This window comes from Dermacentor variabilis, unplaced genomic scaffold (genome assembly GCF_050947875.1).
Source record: "Dermacentor variabilis isolate Ectoservices unplaced genomic scaffold, ASM5094787v1 scaffold_12, whole genome shotgun sequence".
In the NCBI taxonomy this organism is placed as follows: Eukaryota; Metazoa; Arthropoda; class Arachnida; order Ixodida; family Ixodidae; genus Dermacentor; species Dermacentor variabilis.
In genome coordinates this window covers 51,043,908-51,061,772 of record NW_027460280.1, presented here as the reverse complement: position 1 = coordinate 51,061,772, position 17,865 = coordinate 51,043,908, and the positions used below count along the sequence as shown (strand labels likewise).

General features: G+C 45.9%; 1 protein-coding gene across 1 annotated transcript in view; it reads right to left on the bottom strand.

The window, feature by feature from the left end:
- Positions 1-17,217, bottom strand: part of LOC142566327 (ionotropic receptor 25a-like) — a 53,597-nt gene extending 36,380 nt beyond the window's left edge. Inside the window, exons 1-7 of the mRNA XM_075677250.1 lie at positions 17,135-17,217; positions 15,627-15,780; positions 7,933-8,061; positions 5,269-5,580; positions 3,589-3,764; positions 2,469-2,522; positions 986-1,114 (exon numbers count right to left, since the gene is read on the bottom strand). Coding sequence (XP_075533365.1) covers positions 986-1,114; positions 2,469-2,522; positions 3,589-3,764; positions 5,269-5,580; positions 7,933-8,061; positions 15,627-15,720 — 894 coding nt within the window. The 5' untranslated portion in view covers positions 15,721-15,780; positions 17,135-17,217. The remainder of the gene's footprint in view (positions 1-985; positions 1,115-2,468; positions 2,523-3,588; positions 3,765-5,268; positions 5,581-7,932; positions 8,062-15,626; positions 15,781-17,134) is intronic.
- Positions 17,218-17,865: the final 648 nt, after the last annotated feature.

The following is a 17,865-nucleotide window of genomic DNA, read 5'->3' as shown; positions in this document are numbered from 1 at the left end:
GTTTGGATGCCACTATACGAAATGCTCGATTACGAAGGTGACGTCATGCGCTGCTAACATTGCTCGTGGGAGAGTACACGAAGAGATAGGTGCTGATAAATCACGCAGCGCCATTCTTTCATCGTCGATGTGGCTCCGCCGACGCGTGCCCGCCGTATCGTGAGACCACACGTCGGCAAAAAAAAAAAAAAAAAGCACGGCGGCTGCAGCCTGATAGAATGTTTTCTACTCTACGCGAGGGGAAGGGGATAATAAACTAGTAAGGATAGAGGAGGTATATTGTGGTAGGGTGGCGAATATTTAAACAAACACGTGACGTGGTATCCTGCTCCGCTGTGATCGACAAACTATACATGCTTATGGACAGTTACCACAACGTTGATTAACTGCATTGCTGGGGGTTTCTTTTCTCGTTTTATTTTGTTACTATTGGCGTGTTTAAACCGTCAAGTAGTCGCTGCAAGGCAGTAACATTTACTTCAGCAGAGAGTTCATCCCTGAGCTCTCGTTGTGCTTTCTTGACTCCGACTGAATTTCGAAGCTATGGGTTGGTTGAAGAGGAGGTCAGCTCTTTCCATGAAGCGCGATGCTAAATGAGGGGGGCCTCCGGAAGACGATTTTCAATATTTTTTACCACCTCCCGCGAAATCAAGATTGCTAGAGTCAGAGGCTGTATACTATAGCTCAATAAGGACGCGAGCGCTTTTATCATGGCACAGTGCTGGCGTTGCCTTGAGCGAGTTGTTATGTTCTTCGCCATTTTCCTCAAAGTGGCGCGGGATTTATCACACCCAACGTTTCGGAAGCAACTCGGCTTCTTCCTCACTCACAGCTACGTCTGACCTACCATCTTCTCTTCGCTTTCCCGTGCCTTTCTTTTTAAAGCTAGAACAATGATAAGGCTAACCTAATGAGCACTTCGTGCCCAAGCAGGGTATGAAAACGAACAAACGGACTTGAGGAAGAAGTTGGCAAGCGCTCGTACCTGTTCTGTTTGGGCGTTGAAGTCCTTGTCTTTCATGGCTACTGCCAACAGATCAGCGTTGGTCGGCTGCGGCGTGGCCATGATGAACGTGACGTTGCCGCACTCCGAGCATTTGGGGGTGTAGTTCTCCTGCCGGAGAAGCAGAAGTGTCAATCTACACCAGAGGATGTTTTGTGGGGGGGGCTAACTTCGTGTTATCGAAGAAGCTTGCCTTTCCTGGTGTGAAGCAGGTACATTGAAGTCAAGAAGAAAAAAATTAATAACGAGCACAAGGGTGTACGTGGGAACGCTAAATGGTTTCCCCATCTAGCGGGGCCGACAGTTGTCAATTCACCATCGGATATAAGTGCTTACCAAACTGTCCCGCAATTATTTTTCTCCCCATCTTGAGATGGCGTTATTTTTTTTTCTAAACGCATAAAACATCCCTAGTTTCCGTTCGCAGATAAGCTGGACTCTTCTTCTTAAGTACTATACTAGTTTCTGAAGATTTTATCTCCTGAGCTGCTTCTAAACTCAGTGTTTTCTACGAACGAAGTAGAGTTCCGAGGTGAAGGCCGAAGCGATTGGTGCAAACGGAGAAATACAGCTATGGAGAGGAGCGGCGCATGGCGGCATCGGCACAAGCAAATTGACCCTCGCTGTTCTGGCAAATGGACAAAGCACAGCAGTCCGTTTTTTGGGAAAGCTGGCTAAAAACTTCATCGAGAAGATGTGCTTGCTTTTTTTGCTTTTTGCTTTGTTAGCCGTTTCTTATTTTCTCTGACTACACTTAGGATGTCCTGTATAAGAGGAAACAAGCATATTGCTCGCTTACGTTTCTATATAACAACTACAATACCGGGTGGGTTGACACAAACCCAAACATCATATTTGTTTTGTGGGCTTCACTGTTTACGCTTGCAGAAAACAGCAAACCAGAAATACTGCAGGAAAAAACAAAGAATTGAACTATTAACTCAAAAAGAAAAGAAAATTTTAGTTCAGACATTTTGGGTCACATCATTCTTTATGAAGCATTGCAGCAGGCCTGTTGAAAAACTTTCCGACTGAATTCATATTTCAGTTGCCACAAACCAGAAGTACTGTCACAAAATGTTAACGCTGTAAATAATGTGCGAACGCGGAAAAAATGGATTTCATTCTTCTGTGGCGGTCATGCGCATCGTATACGAAAAGAAAAGAAGATTAGTTCTCGTCATTGACTGAGTAAAGGAGTGTAAGTTTAAGCAGCCGCGTGATTATTAACGAATCATTGAGTGAGGTCGTAACGTCACTAGTAAACTGTGCATAATGCACAAAGCACATCGATTAAAAATATTACCTGCAATTATATACGTCAGAACCGCTGGTGTAATATACAGTACTAGCTTCTCACGTGCACACAGCTTCACACATTTTTTTTTCACTATTTGCGCTACGAAACCAGGTATGACTTAGTGATATTAGGTAGCGAAGAACAAAAAAGACGGTAGATTCTTACCCTTGAGATAAGGAACCATGCAAACTGCCAGTTGTTCCACTTGTTTCTGTGAGCCTGGTGCAAAGCCACATATTAAGAATAAGCTGAACGTAAAGCAAATCCTAAGGCTTAAAAATTCTGCAGAGCACATGCCCGTTTGAAAGAAATACGACAAAAATATTTTCTAGCGTTTTTCGAACGGGCATACGAAAAATATTTTGCCGTGGCAACAAACATTTTTGTCGTAGTTTCAGAGGTAGCTGTGGTCACGAAAGAAATTTGTGTCATTACGATAGAAATTTCTATAGCTCTTTCTTTCACCCTTTCCTCACAACACGGTCGATTCTGTCGTGAAGCAGACGCCTGGTTACAACGCCGTTTCTGTCGTGACGACAGAAAGCATGTCGTATTTTTGGATATTTTCTTACCTTTAATTTTACTGAGCGGATTTTATCATTTTGAGAGTAACACGTTCGACCTTTATATTATTATGAACGAGAATTGCGCAGCTGTTATAAAATTTGTATTCGCGAAGTAACTATATACCATGCTGGATAAAATTACAAACATCAATATTGTGCTTCGCGAGCAGGTTACTTCGTATGTTTTCTCATAGTTTTGGCATGCCATCTTTGATTCGGCGCTACAGTTATTCAAGCTTAAGAATAACGCAAAACAAGAAATGGACTATGCGTGACGCTATTCTTTTAATCTTGAATCATGAACCAACTAGCCCTGCAGCGCGTATTATAAACAACAGTAAGGGTCTCGCGGAGGCACAAAATATGATAGACCTTTCTTTTAAATTTATATGAGTAGAAGCACTCGGTTAACAAAGAAACCGAGAACATAAACTGAGATTATCGCTAGAATTTACAGCATCCTTTAAGGAAATAACTTTCATTCAAATTAGTGCGAAATGTAAGAAACAGGATTTATGGCATCCTGAGAATTATATATGGGAGCTGCAACTAAGCTCGAGCTAATGACCTTCAGCAAGAAAGTTCAGAGTGTTAAGCGAGGGATGCAAACCTGTTCCTGCGTCGCACAGAACTGAGTCAACAAAGTGCAAAGGGCACAGGTGGTGCGTTGGCGCTTGCGTTCTTTGCACACATTTCCACGCTGTAGGGAAGGCTCTCACCAGCTCCAAGGCTTGGTTCATCGTGTCACCCCGGCCAAGAATGAAGAAGTTCGAGACGTCGGTGGAGTGAATGAGCTCCGCTTTTCTTTTGAAGTCATCCTTGGTGCCGTCCACCTCTCGCATGATATGCCGCGTCGGTATGTTCTCCAGCAGCCGCGCGTACTTATGGTCGATGACTGGAGTGGCAGAGTGGTAGATGTTAATTATGGACAGTTGTAAAGGGCTCGGTTCAGGGTGAAGTTTTCCGCGCGCTGCCCTGTGCGACCAGTGACGAATAGGGCAGGATGTAAGGCGTGTCTGGCGAAAAGGCAGACCTGAGCTGACGTGACCTGTATTCTAGCACGACTTTTTTTTTGTTTCAATATTACTTCGCTCTTATAGTTCGTATCGGCTAGCCGTTGCTCTGAACATCATAGACTGGGCACTGCTACAACAAATAACAAAGAGAAAAAAAGAGGTTCAATTTGGAATATGACTTGAACTGAAATTTTGTATGTATTCTTTGGGTCATGTAGAAAAATAAAAGAGCGAGTCTACTGGCTCATTCAGCATCACACGCGGAAGCACCCATGATGGCAGCAATAGCTTACATTGCGTTTATGTAAAGAAAACAAGAAAAAAAAAACAAGCGGAAGCTACGGCTCTGTACACCTCGCAGAAGCTGTACAAAGCGTCGTAAAGGGCACCCTGGCAAGTCGCTTCGGGCTCCGACAGCGCAACTGGACTGCACTGCGGTTGAACAATTGAGTTAACTATCGAGTTCTGGACTTGCTCAAGCGCTTATTGGCACGTAACCATCATTCGATGGCACATAATAGAGTGTAATCGCACGTCTTTTCTAATTAGCCTAAAGCTTGACAGCACGCAAGGACATGGGGCAGCTTTCAGTTTTGCAACTAAACGGGAACAATTGTCATCCACCAAAGCATAACGAGTACGTACGGATTTCTTTTTGTAGCTTCGCGACACTCTTATGTGGATGACAATATTTCCCTTTTATGAATCTTCCTCCATTTCGCGAATTTTCACTGCACTAATTTTGCATACTTTTTCCACTGTCGATAATGTCATTATCTCCTGATGAAAAGAAGGGTACGTTGACTCTGTGAGCGCGTCATAGTGTGTTTACAGTACGAAAGCTGTCGACGCGAGCAGCTGCCAAGGCAGAGCTTAGACGAGGTCAGCACGACTACAGTAACTTAACTATGCTCTTCCAGCCTGTGGAACAGCGTTGGCGTCCAGATGACGAAAATAGCACGCATGTGGTGCAGCTTCAACCTTCAGTGTCATGGCCACGTCGCAACTCGCGGTACTAATAATACTGGAATATAGGAATGAATACCTGACCTTAGCCGTTTTTTCACCTACGGAAATGTGATGATCTCTGGCTTTGAATCTCATTTATACTCATTTATTTTTCGACTAACTGCCAGTAATTGGGTCACTGACATGCAACAGTTTGCTGTTCACGCCGTATCTACGCAACGATTTAGCGGCACCGCAAACTGCGCCTGCCGGTAACGCGACGCCGCACAACTTGCTGACACGGAGCGTCAGGGCTAAGCCGGGCGAACGCTTCCACGGGCTTCTTTTGTAGACTTCCGTTACTTTCAAAGTGTCGCCTGCATGCGGCGTAACCAATTTCGAGGATCCGCACAGATGCGGTATGTGGCCACTCACTGACGCTGCTGTCGTAGATGATGCCGGCTGTGGAGAGGTCCATCTTCTTGCAGAGGTCGCGAATCACCTGCGTGTAGATGTCCCCCGGCGGCGTGACGTGGACCAAGAATTGGCGCTCGAGCGCTGTGAGCCTGTCCCAGCCGCTGAGCGTGTAGTCGTTGTGCACGCCATACGTGAGGCTCAGCGTGGGCAGCCCCATGCGGCGAGCCGTGTTGCGTACCGCCGTCGACAGCTTGTCCACGGTGCTGCCCGGCGTGCGCACGGCGTCGATGAGCACGTGCGGCTTGGGATCGGCGAAGATGGCGTTGCACACTGCATCGCGGCATCCAGGGGGCAACCGTTGGTCGCTGCGCCGCCAGCTTGAAGGTGGTGTACATCGTGGTCACCGCGTGCAAGACTATCAATATTGAAGTTTTGTGCGGAATGATGTCGGAGAGGTAGCCTCACGATAGTCTATCTAGAACGAAGGCTTGTGGTAAAAAATTGCGCTGCAACTAAGGATAACCCGTTGTTCTGTTTCTGCAATTCCTTTGTCCTTGGATTTTGTGCGAGTGCATTTAGTTCGTTAAGGCATCCACTGCAGATGCCCGAATATTTTGTTTACGGCATTTCTCCTGATTATGTTAAATAAAGATCGTTTACAGCTCTTGTAAGCAGTAGAAGGTTACTGTCCGTATAGGCTGATAACATTGTTTTGCCTTGTATTTCTTATTCGTAGCTTTGCAAATGCCGAACCGCGCAAAACTCGATCGTATTCAAAGCACGATAACACTTTAAGATAGAGTACTGGAAAGGTTACGAAACTGACCAGCTTTCTAAGCACTTGGAGCGCAGTCATAGGAAGTTGCAGAAGTAAGCATTCACCTTTCAATTTTAATGGTCAACCTCGGGAAGCTGCATTTCAGTTTGACTGTTATCTTCGAACAACAGTGACGAGTTACCTTGAATCTCGCAAAAACCACAAGGGAAAAGGCTGAGCGTGTATTTCATGGTTATATTTAAGACCTTTTTTCCTAAGCAGCCGTCGGCATATGCGTGGGAACTGGGAACGTTTGTCTCACTGCTTTATGCCAGTGCTCTACCACCGGCGTCAAATGAGAAAAGCGAATATTGTTAATCAATGCAGAACAAATAATAATTTTTTTAGCGCAGCGCGTTACTAGTGGGGCGAACACCAATAAATGATTGATGTTAACTAATTAACTAACTAAAGTCTGTTAACTAGCTTCCTAATAAATAATTTAGGGTGCTTGTATCAAGTGGGCAATTGAAATCGGTCAGCGTTCGGCATATGCACTAAGGAGGATTCTTGCGACTAGCAACTGTTTAGAGATATTTGTCCTTAAACTCACTTACAAAATGTGTTGGTGTGATGGTGTTCCATTTATTTTTGTCTCGCGTTGCTCGAGGGAGAAAAATAAGGGGAACTGAGGGGCTCAATTTTTTGTTAGTTACAACCACATCAAGGCAACAGACAACGAAGCCACAGAAATAATAAGTGAAGTCAACTCTGCTGTTTTTAACTGGAATGTAGAACTCGCAGGGTAAAAGGAAATGGAAGCAGACGTAAAATCAACTTTCTACAGGTTGAAACGTGCGGTTGAAAAGATGTTCCACATCCGCTGCCGTGGCCGATAGGGGCGCTGGCTAACACTTCCGCGGATACAATACACGCGAATGCGCAAATACACGAATACTCAAAGAAGTAACCGGGAAAACAGTCGCCGCCGTGACTCCATAGATGCGTACGCGTAATGCGTAAGGTGTGGGTTCGGCTGCCACTTGCGACAAGTTGTTTTTTCGTCCACTTTCATTTACCTTTGCGCTATGATTTCTACATTTCAAATAAAAACAAGTTATTTCCGCTGTCTTAGTTGGCTTAATTGCATGTTGTCTTCCTGTGTAATCGGTCGAAGGAAGAGTTTCGGGAAAATACTAACTCGAACGCCAATGCATCTTTTCCCCAAGTTTACCGAGAGCTTTCTCGAAAGTGGTGCTAGCCTCGGGGTCCCTATTAGTTGTGCGTGTCTTGAGTTCGACCGCCTTCGATTCCGCAAGGGCAGCATATGTCCAAATAATAATTAATAGAAAAATGCACTTGGCAAACTGCTGCTAAATATATATTTATTCAATTATTATCACATGGTTAATTAAGTCGTTTTCCGCCAGTAATTCGTTGCAGCAGAAAATACACTATTGTGTAAATTTCACTTTTTAAAATTTCCTTCGCTTATCCCATCTGAAGGAAATAGAACAGTGTTAAACTGCTATTTATTGGCAGTAGGTGGATAATTATCGATGTAGTAGCCTTAACATTCTCACTAGTTAGGTTTATCATGTGTTATTCCCATCCTGTGAAACGTTAAAATAGAAATTCCAATGGAAAAGTCCCAACAGGGTTGCTATTTCACGTCTGTACTCGTACTTTATTTGTAATCGTAAATTCCCCCCTTGTAAATTGTTATTCGTGAACGTAACAATAGAGGCAACACACATACGGGTGCTTACACGGGGAGGGGCGCCTTAGCAGCTAATCTTCCGTGTACAATTTCTGCTGGGTTTTAGTATCATTGTGTTTTCGCTGTATGCGCTATGCTTATGCTTACAATATGGGCGGTGTGATGCGCCGTACCGAGAGCCAGAAAGGTAGAGAAGGGCGCTTACCGTCGGCGACGTTGACTTCTTCCGGGTCCAGTTCAACAAGAGAGTAGGTCAGGGGCACACTGGTGGTCGTCCTGAGCGTCTCGGTGATCATGAGCTTCGCCACGTCGTTGCCTTTCTCCACCGCAACGACTGCAAGCGAGGCAGAAAAACTTCGCTATGAAATTATAGCTGTGCTTTCTTCTGTATCTTCTGCCTACAGAACTTTGCTTTAATATAAGCCCCACAGATAACTGCATGTATGCCCTACATTTCCTCTATTTATTCCTCCCCGCACCCGCACACTCAAAGTCAGAGTTTCTTCCTGTGGCGTTTTACACGCTGTTTAGTAGCATTGCCATGTCTGAAGGCGTGTCAAGGCAAATTTTTCAGGTTATGATTCGTATTCGTTTGATGCTCTGTTTGTAGATTTCCAAAGGCATGCGCAGCATATTGCGCCTTTGGCTGATGTAAATCGCTATCATGCGACTTAGCTAGAGTGGACTGAAGCAGCCTTGGTATAAGTGGAGAGGCCTAGAGCGCTGAGGAGGAAATAACGATGGAGGAGCAACAATAGCCAGATGCGAGCTATGAGCATGTCCTGTCTTAGGTACTTTCCTTTTTAGTGCTCTTCCTTCTGAGCAAAATAACGAAGAGAGAGAGGAAGAGAGAGAGAAAAGGAAAGCAGGGATCCTAACCAGTCAAGAGTCTTGTTGACTACCCTGCGCTGGGGAAAGGGAGTAGGGGAATAGAAAGAAGGGAGAGAAAGAGAGAGATGGGGTAGAGAAACTTCCACTAACGACACTACAGAGTCAGAGGCGCTCGCAAAAGCCAGACGTTCTCAGAAAGAACAGAAATGCCTTTAATGCCTTCTGAGCCGATGATCGGTGGGTACGGTGTTCTAATATTGTCTGTTCACTAGGAATGGGGACGCAGTGGTCTTCTTTGTTTGTCGTCCGAGCTGCCTTATCTGCGTCATAATTTCCTATAATACCACAATGGCCTGGTTTCCACTGAAAAGTGATATCAAGGCCTTCTTCTCTCAAGTGATGGATGCTTTTCACGATTTGGCACGCCAATTGATCGTGAGAAAAAGAAATGACTGTAGACATTGTAAGGCCTGCCTTGAATCGCAGAAGACTGCGCATTTTTCAGGACTCTCTGTGTTGGCCACATCAAGCGCATCGTGGAGAGCCACGAGCTCTGCAGCTGTAGGCGTAGCGATATGGAAAGTCTGAAACCGTTGGGTTATTCTCCTTGGTGGTATAACTACAGTGCCACCGGAACTGGTTGATGTAGTTGAGCCATCAGTATAGACGTGTATGCAGTCGCTGTATTTCTCGTACAAAAGGAGCAAAGTAAGTTGCTTGAGTGCTGATGACGGCAAGTCCGACATTTTCTGAAGTCCTGGGATTGTGAGGTTTACTTGAGTACGGCTTACACACCATGGAGGAATTGAAGATCTTACAGCAGGTACGTACCCTGAAGGTACATGAGCGAAGGCAGTTGTACTGAATGTCTTGTCGGGTCTTTCTACAGGGAGACTTGCGAAGTAGTGGGTGGGGGTCCTGGCGAAGTGTCTTATGTGCACACGCATTGTTTCAATGGTAATGTGCAATCTGATAGTGTAATCTTGAGCGATTGAAATAACTTCTGCCGTTGACGCGCTCCGTGGTAGACCAAGGCATATCCTGAGGGCTTAGGCTAGACCGGTAGGCTGTTCCGCAGGAATCCAATAAAGAGGACCCTCTACAGTTGCAGCATCGATTGTATTGACACTCCCCAGGTCTTTCGTACTAGAAACCTAAACATATGGCAAATTCCCGTCAGTCGCTTTTTCACACAATTCACATGAGGGGTCTAGGAGAGATTTCTGTCAATAACCACCCCCAAAAATCTGTGACTTGTGCTGTACGAGATCAGCTGTCCGTCGACGGATATACTTATGGAGACATTGGCTTCCTGGTAAATGCCACCACTGCACACTTTTCCCATGATATTTGAAGTCCTTGTTCCCGAAGGTACGATGATGTTAAAGCGCCTGCCTTCTGAAGCCGCGCGCGAAGCTGAAATCGTGTCACACCCGACGTCCATACACAAATGTCGTCGGCATAGATGGAGAGCCGTACGGTGCATGGAAGGATGTCAGCGGGTCCAATGAGTGTTAAATTGAAGAGCGTTGGGCTCAGTACTCCACCCTGAGGGACCCCATGGTTACTGTAATGCTGCGAGGTTGCGTCATCCTTGGTAAGTATTAAAAATGATCATCTATGTAGGTAGCTACTAATCCAAAAATTGATCTTACCGCCAAGTCCTACTGCCTCTAACGTGCTGAAGATCGCTTCGTGCGTTACGTTATCACATGCTCCCTTAACATCCATAAAGAGGGCAGCATATAATCTTTTGCGGGATATCTGGTGCTCTACGTATATCACCAAATCGATAACGTTGTCCATGGAAGAACGGCCACGCCGGAAACCTGCCACTGCGTCTGGATTTACCTCGTAACCTTCGAGGTACCATTCTAGTCGTGCGAGAACCATTCTCTCCATTAGTTTTCCGATGCAGCTGGCAAGCGCAATCGGTCGGTACGATGCAATGTCTACAGGCGACTTGCCAGACCTGAGCAGTGGAATTAGGCGACTGGTATTCCATTCATGTGGAACCGTGCCTGTCTGCCAGGAGCTGTTTAACAAGTTAAGCGCTTTCCGAGCCTCTTCGCCAAGATTACACAGGACACGATAGGTTATACCGTCGGGTCCTGGTGAAGATGAACGCTGGCACAAGGCAAGTGCAGCTTCGAGTTCATCCATAGTGAAAGGACTGTCCATGCGGGGGTCGCGTGAAATCGGTGAGTGATCGAGCGTCGATGTTCCAGCGGTACTAATTTCGCCAGCAATCCTCCCGCAGAAATCGTCAGCGATGTCAATCTCTCTGCCCTGTTGGTAAAGGACCAAAGACTTGGAAGGGTGGCGTTGCCAAGGGGTTACACGGAGACCACGAACAGTTCCCCATATGTAGACAAAGGTTTTCTTGGATCCAAAGACTCGCAGAACGACAACCATCTTTGCGATGAGAGTTTGTCCATGCGACGCTGAATTTTCTTTTGAGTTCGTATGGCCAACCTTAGGTCATGTGCCGACTTCTTGCGCTTATATCTTCGCTCTGCACGGCGACGTATTGCACGAAGCTTCTCTAATTCAAAGTCGTATTCGGTGCGTGCAGGCGTTTTCGAAAGCGAATGCGTGGCATCCTCTAGGGCCCCCTTTATAGGGTGCGCTAGGCTAGAGGATAAGCCCGCATGACAGCCGTCTTCCACAATGAATTTGAACATCGGCCAGTCGATACATTGGGTGACGCCGGGCAACTTGGAGTCGATCCGCCCTTCAATCCTAAGAGAAGTGGCGAGGCGGTCACTTCCCCGCGTTTTAATATCAGAAAAACGTCCAACCTTTTTGGTGAAGGAGCGTGAAACAAAGGTGAAGTCGAGGCAGCTACTGTAGACAGTTCCTCGCAGAAAAATGGGGCTTTTATCATTCCACAAAGACAGCTCTTGTTCGGCGGCAAATGACACTAATCTTCTGCCCCTCGAGTTTATCTTAGAGCTTCCCCAGAGATAATGGTGGGCATTAAAGTCTGCAGTGATCACCAAAGGATGCGGATTCAATGTCTTGATTCGCCGTAACCGCTCGCAGTCCAGCCGACTTGAGGGCGATATGTAGGCTCCAACTATTGTGAAAGTGAGCTTGCCTTTCTTCACTGTTAGACACACGTACTGGTTTTCGTGGTCAGGTGGCACTGGATGATGAACATACGTAAGATCACATCGTATGAAAACGATAATCTTACTGCGTTCCCCATCTGTGGCGGACATGAAACACTCATAACCAGACAGTCTGATGTGAAATGATAGGGGCTCGCAGCTGATGATAATGGGTAAATGATTCATGAACACAAACTGTCGAAAGCCCGACATGCGTGACTTAAGTCATCTGGCGTTCCATTGAAATATCGACGCGTTCCGGAGCTCGCCACGAAACGATGGCTTCTGGCAAGCCATGATTTCAACCAAGGGCTGCAAGCACTGGACTCAAAGTGTCCAGTACCTGCAGCGGGCATTGCGCAGACGAAGTTTTCATGCTGTTCAGTATAGCGCGAATGGCATTCATGAGAGACCGCACAATGTTGAGGACCTGGTGATCATCGGCCAACGTCGCTTCAACAGTTTCCGCAGCCGTCGAGGTTGGTGCCTTTTGAGGCGACTCAATAGAGCGTTGTGCCCTTGGTAGCGCAGGCCATTCTCCAGGACGGGCGAGTCTTTCCACTTTGTTTGTTTACCTTGTATCTGTCTGGGTGGTGCTGTGTTGATGCGGCAACCCCTCTGACGGAAGATGGCGTGTCACTATCTAGAGCTGTGGTTTTTTGTGAATATCTTCGGCGTCGATTCCGACGTCGGCGAATAGTGGCAGCAGCCTCTCAATGTGTTGAATTGTCCCGCACCATTTGTTTGAGGATCGCGAATTCCTTCCGCAACCGCGGGCAATCCTTTGATGTATAGCCTTGTGAGCACCACTGCAGTTAGGGCACTTTAGAACATCAGTGCGGCAGACATCTTCTGAATGGGGCTCAGAGCACCGTGGGCACGCGACATTGTTCACACAGACACCCTTTACACTTGAAGCACTGGAGGGGATTCGGTACTAATGGTCGCACTGTATGGCGGCATGTCCTACTTTCACACGGGAAGGAAGGCTGTCTCCTTCAAACCAAACCTTCACGCAGCGTGTGTTTCCAAGTCTGGAAATCTTCGTAATGAAAGTACCTTCTGTCGTTGGTTTGATTACTATTGAAAGTCTTCACCATAGATGGCAACGTCGACGTCATAAATGACGCCCGCAGTACCATCACCGCCTGTAGGTATCATTGATCGTACCTTTACATTGTCGATCTCAGTCATATTACGTAGACCATGTAGAGCGGTACGGTGTAGCACATACACTGCCAGGACACATGTCCATGTGTTTATTCTCACGCCTTTAATCTCGTTTGGAGCGATTTTCTCGAGCAACAAAGAGAAGACCTGCCTGTTCAAAAGGCGCAAGGTGGTCGCCGGGTCCACAGGCACTTGAGCACAGTGTGCGGCCAGTGCTGCGGCGCACTCTTCATGGTAGAAATACTTGCTCACGATAACGTCTGTAGTAGTCTTCTTTTTGCTGCTCGGCTCTTCACGAGTTTAAGACATCGTTCGAGGAGTCGTAGCTGCCCTAGCATAGCTCAGTGGCCTCGCTGTCAGCATCACTTGATGCGCTTCCACGTTTTCTGGAGGTTGCGCACCAGTAAGATCCTCGGATGTCTCTTCATCCTTTGCCGCAAGGAAGGAGCGGTAGCTCCCAGAATTGCAGGGAAACAAAGCGAAAAGGTAGAGGCAAAAGTAGTAGTAGTAGTATAAGACTTTTATTCAGCCAAAAATTACAGGCCGAGCATATCGACCGCCTGGGTGGCCAGTCGACGCTGTTCTTCTTCACCTTCAGCGCCAAGCCAGTCGAGCCAGGTGGTGATGGAAAGTGAAGGGGGAGGATAGGAACTTGATTGCTTAGCAGCCGGACAGTAGAATAGGCAATGGGATAGGTCTGCATAAGTAGAGGGGCAGTTGGGACAGGAGGGGTCGGAGCGATAGCGATAGAGAAAGAGGCGGGAAGGGGTTACCAGTGCATTCATTTGGATGTGCCGCAGAAGGCGAGCCTCCGGCTCCCCTACTCGAGCGGGCACTGTCTCACAGCGCTCCACGACACCCGACCTCTCTTTCTCTCGGGGCTCCCTTTCCTTTCACTGGCAGGTCACAGCTGAAACGCTCCTCAGCGACCATTTCCTCATTCATATTAGCGCTTCTCTTTCCCACATCCCTCGATCGCACTCAACCACTCACACTGACTGGCACGCATTTCGCACTAATCTCCTTTCCGCCTCCTTTGAATCTTACGACGACTGGACGTCGCGCATCTCCGCAGCGCTTTCGACCAGTAGCCGTCGCGTTCGCTCACGTCACCCTATCCCAGACCCGGATCCTCACTTTCTCCGTTTATGGCGTCGGCTGAAACGTCTCCAACGTTCCTTGCGCTCCCAACCCCAAAATACCCAACTTTCCTCCCGGATTGCTGCTCTGCGGGCCGAAATAGTTGCCCATGGCACGTCCCTCGAGCATTCTCGTTGGAGTGCGCTTTGTGAAGGCAAAAGTACAAGCGTTCTATCAAGGACAGCAAAATAATGAAGATTAATTACAGCCATTTCGTCACAATTAAAGCGCACATATGCCACTGTTTTACGAGCTGCTGACGAAGCTCGCTGATGGCTGACCGACGCTTCTGGTCATTCCTCTTGGGGCTAGTGAGTCGTTCCTAATAGAGCGCCTGCGTTCTCCACATTGGTCGCCTAAAATTTACGTCAGAGCTTTTAAATTTCTTGTGTGGCAGCGTTGCACTGGAAACACCTAATTGTGAAGGGACCCTGAAAACATATATTGCGGCCTTTTGGCTGTGAAGCGTATGAAACCATTAGAATTTATTCTTTCTCAGCACAAGGCCGCAGGACAGCAAGTGGCAAACATTCCAAGTATGACTGAAACTTCGACCATCAGGAGGAACCCCTTATCTAGGTGGTAATCGCTATCGTCAAACTAGCAACGCAAGGTCGCTTTTTCTGGAAACACAAGTCAAAATACAATAAAATGCCAGTAGTCGGTCGCCGTGGCAACAGTCGACATTGAACGCTCAAGCAACATTCGCTTTTCAATTTACTATTGTTTCCCTGTACAAGTACGCCACAAGGTGCTCCAAGGTTAACGTGATTCCACAAATGACGTACTGATTTAATTCGCGCCACAGGGCATTCTTTTATCCGACTGCTAACTGTCATTTTACCACAAGTCGGTCCAATATCTAGGTGGCACTCAACATCGTAAGTTTAAGGCATCAGGGCAATGAAATCCTGATTACGATATTTTGCGCTGTTGCGTAGAGCATTTGTTTCCTTAGAAAAATGTTTATTAACAAATTCGACCAGCAGGCGTTTATCCTCGCGCACTCATTTATTAGTTGACCGAAAACTAACCTGTTCATAAATAAACAAAATTAAAAGAGTAAGCTGAGCAAATCAGTACGGATGCCTGCCGATATATATATATATATATATATATATATATATATATATATATATATATATATATATATATATATATATATATATATATATATATATATATGCAAGGAAAAGTTCTGTAGGTCCGGTGCATAGGTAGTTGAAGAAACGGAGCACACTTACGAAAATTGCCATTTCAACCATTTTGTTAAGTGTGCTCCATTTCCTCAACTATATATATATATATATATATATATATATATATATATATATATATATATATATATATATATATATATATATATATATATATATATATATATGGGATGGCACTATGATGCTTCGTCATTTAGGTATTGTTTCTGTTTGTTTTAGCCCTATTAACGGATGTAATTGTTTGATTAGCACTTTTTTCGCTTGTGAGCCCATGTACAGTTATAGTTTCAGTACATTAACGTATCTTTTAAAAATAAACGTTTTTGCCGATAGTCAACACTTTTGTCATGTCCTCTTATTGTAATCTATCTCTATTTCAGCGCTGAATTTTCGGAAGCACGTAATGAAGTCAGAGAAGCACATCTTACCAAAACGTAGCGTGTTCTGAGCCGTCGCGGCCACCAAAGCGGCAGCCAAAAACGCCGCAGTGACGGCACCTTTCTCGCCGGCTGCCAAGGTCATTTTGGCGGCAGGGCGATGCGGGCCTTGGTGCTCGTGCAGATTTTCTTGGCTAACGTATACCTGCGCGGAATGCACGAATTGGCGAGAGTGCACAAGTGTGGGAACGTTGCTGGTTTCCGGTCTATTCACGGTTGCATCTCGTTTTAACCTGGGCCCGATTTTATTAGCCTCGGAATCTTTTCTTGATACCACTGTAGCTGCGCGCTGTTATTGCACGCACGAAGGTTCCACCTCGGATCCGTCTAACAAATTACGACAATGGTAGAAATGCTCATCTTCATTAATTTTGACTATACTAGCCCGGCGTACACTTAAACAAGTGTATCACCATTATCAGGACCAGATGCATACTGTTCCAGATATTCCAATAATTTCCCGCTTTGCTACTTGTTGTGCGTGCTGCACTATGCTGTTCAGCTCGAAATACTAGAGAAGCTGTAGGCCAACAGCGAGGCCGACCGACTGACCTGCAATCGCGGACGCATGACCCTATGCACTGTGCTCGTGAACTTCACTCGGGAGATGAACCGTAATGTTCTCACTTAATTTAAGCCCAAAGGCGTATCGCAATCAGGAGATGAATTGACACCTGAAGTACATTTCCGCCTTATCAGTTCCCGGGAATTCCGTAAAAAAAAGGAAAAAAAAGAAAGCGCTCACATTAAAGGCTTTGAGGCCGAAGCCTTACTGTGAGTGCGAGAAATGATCAAGTGAAATTAGGTTTTCCATCTAAGTTAGTGGAAAAGACCGATAAGGTGGTTCTGCGTTTCCACGTGGTTGCCAGAAGAATGTGGATCCTCGGCAGTCGCTTGTGAACACGCGAAGAACACGGTTACATAGGCACGTTTCAAAACACGCACACAAACACACATACACTAAAGTACCTACTAGATTGGTGCATGTTTTTACTGTCATCCCAGTAAATTGTAATGGGGATTCCAACTGCGACGTTAGCTTTATCTAAAAATTCAAATTTTGCATATTTTCCCCTTTCCATAATATGTGTCGATGTTAAAGCCTCGTAATAAATTGACAGTGACGGGTTTATGTATTGTACATGTTCAAGCTTGTTAATCCAAAATTTTTACAAATTACAATTTTGTTGATCATGTTACTACAGCCCTAGCAAGTTACAGAAAGCAGCACAAGCTGTTTTCCACTTCGAAATACTTAATGATTGTAACCAGAGCAGTAAAAATAAAATAAAAAAGGTAAGAACCTACTTTTAGCATTATATGCCTGTTTTAGACACTAATTATTTGGGCAACTGGCACGCGCACGTTGCAATCAGCAAGGTTACGTCTGTTCACATTTAATTTCATAAACTTCCTAAGTTCCGCCAAAAGTATTCGTACTAAGGCCGTTGATTTTACTCCCACCAACATTTTCTTTACATTGGAGCGCACTTCCTCACCTGAGGTCCCCTACGACGATCCCGCTCCAGCGTCTTGCACGCTGATAGCAAAGCCTGATTGAAGACGTGTGCGCGGTCGGTCCTCGCGGGCGGTTCGCCGGAGAGCCAATCAGCGGCAAGAGACAAAACGCGCTTTGTGTGCAGCGTGAATCGATGCCTGGGACACAAGTGCGCTGTTCCACTCCTCTCGTGCTTTTCCCTCGCTTTCCACTTTTACCTTCTCTCGACGGCTCGCTTTTTGAAAGTCACAGGCCTTTCTGTGAGACACTTGAAAGTCAATCAATCGTTGGTCGTTTTTTTCTCGGCGCACTCTCCAGATGGCGCCACTGTGCAGAAAGGCAAGCCAGCGTTATGTTTTGTGTGTGTGTGTGTTTGTGTAAGAGACTAAGGTAAATGTCGTGCTAGGAGAAATATGCATCTTATCTAAACGTGTCAGTAGAATATCTGCGTTTTCTTTTGCTTATTGCAATACCTTACATGAACGTGGATTCTCAGGCTTGTCCTTGCTGTCACTCGAGCTTGAGTGGTTTCTTTTTTTATTGTCAAGTGCAGCCTAAGCTGCACGTGCTCGTGTTAAGAAACATCTGGTATTTGATTTTGCGCGAGCACCTACACATCTGCTCTTCGATAAAGCTTACGAAGTGGAAATGGAAATGTCGGTGATGCCCACTGCTGATATTAAAAAAAAAAATTTCTCCTTGATTCACGACTAGAATTAGAACTGCGTGTAA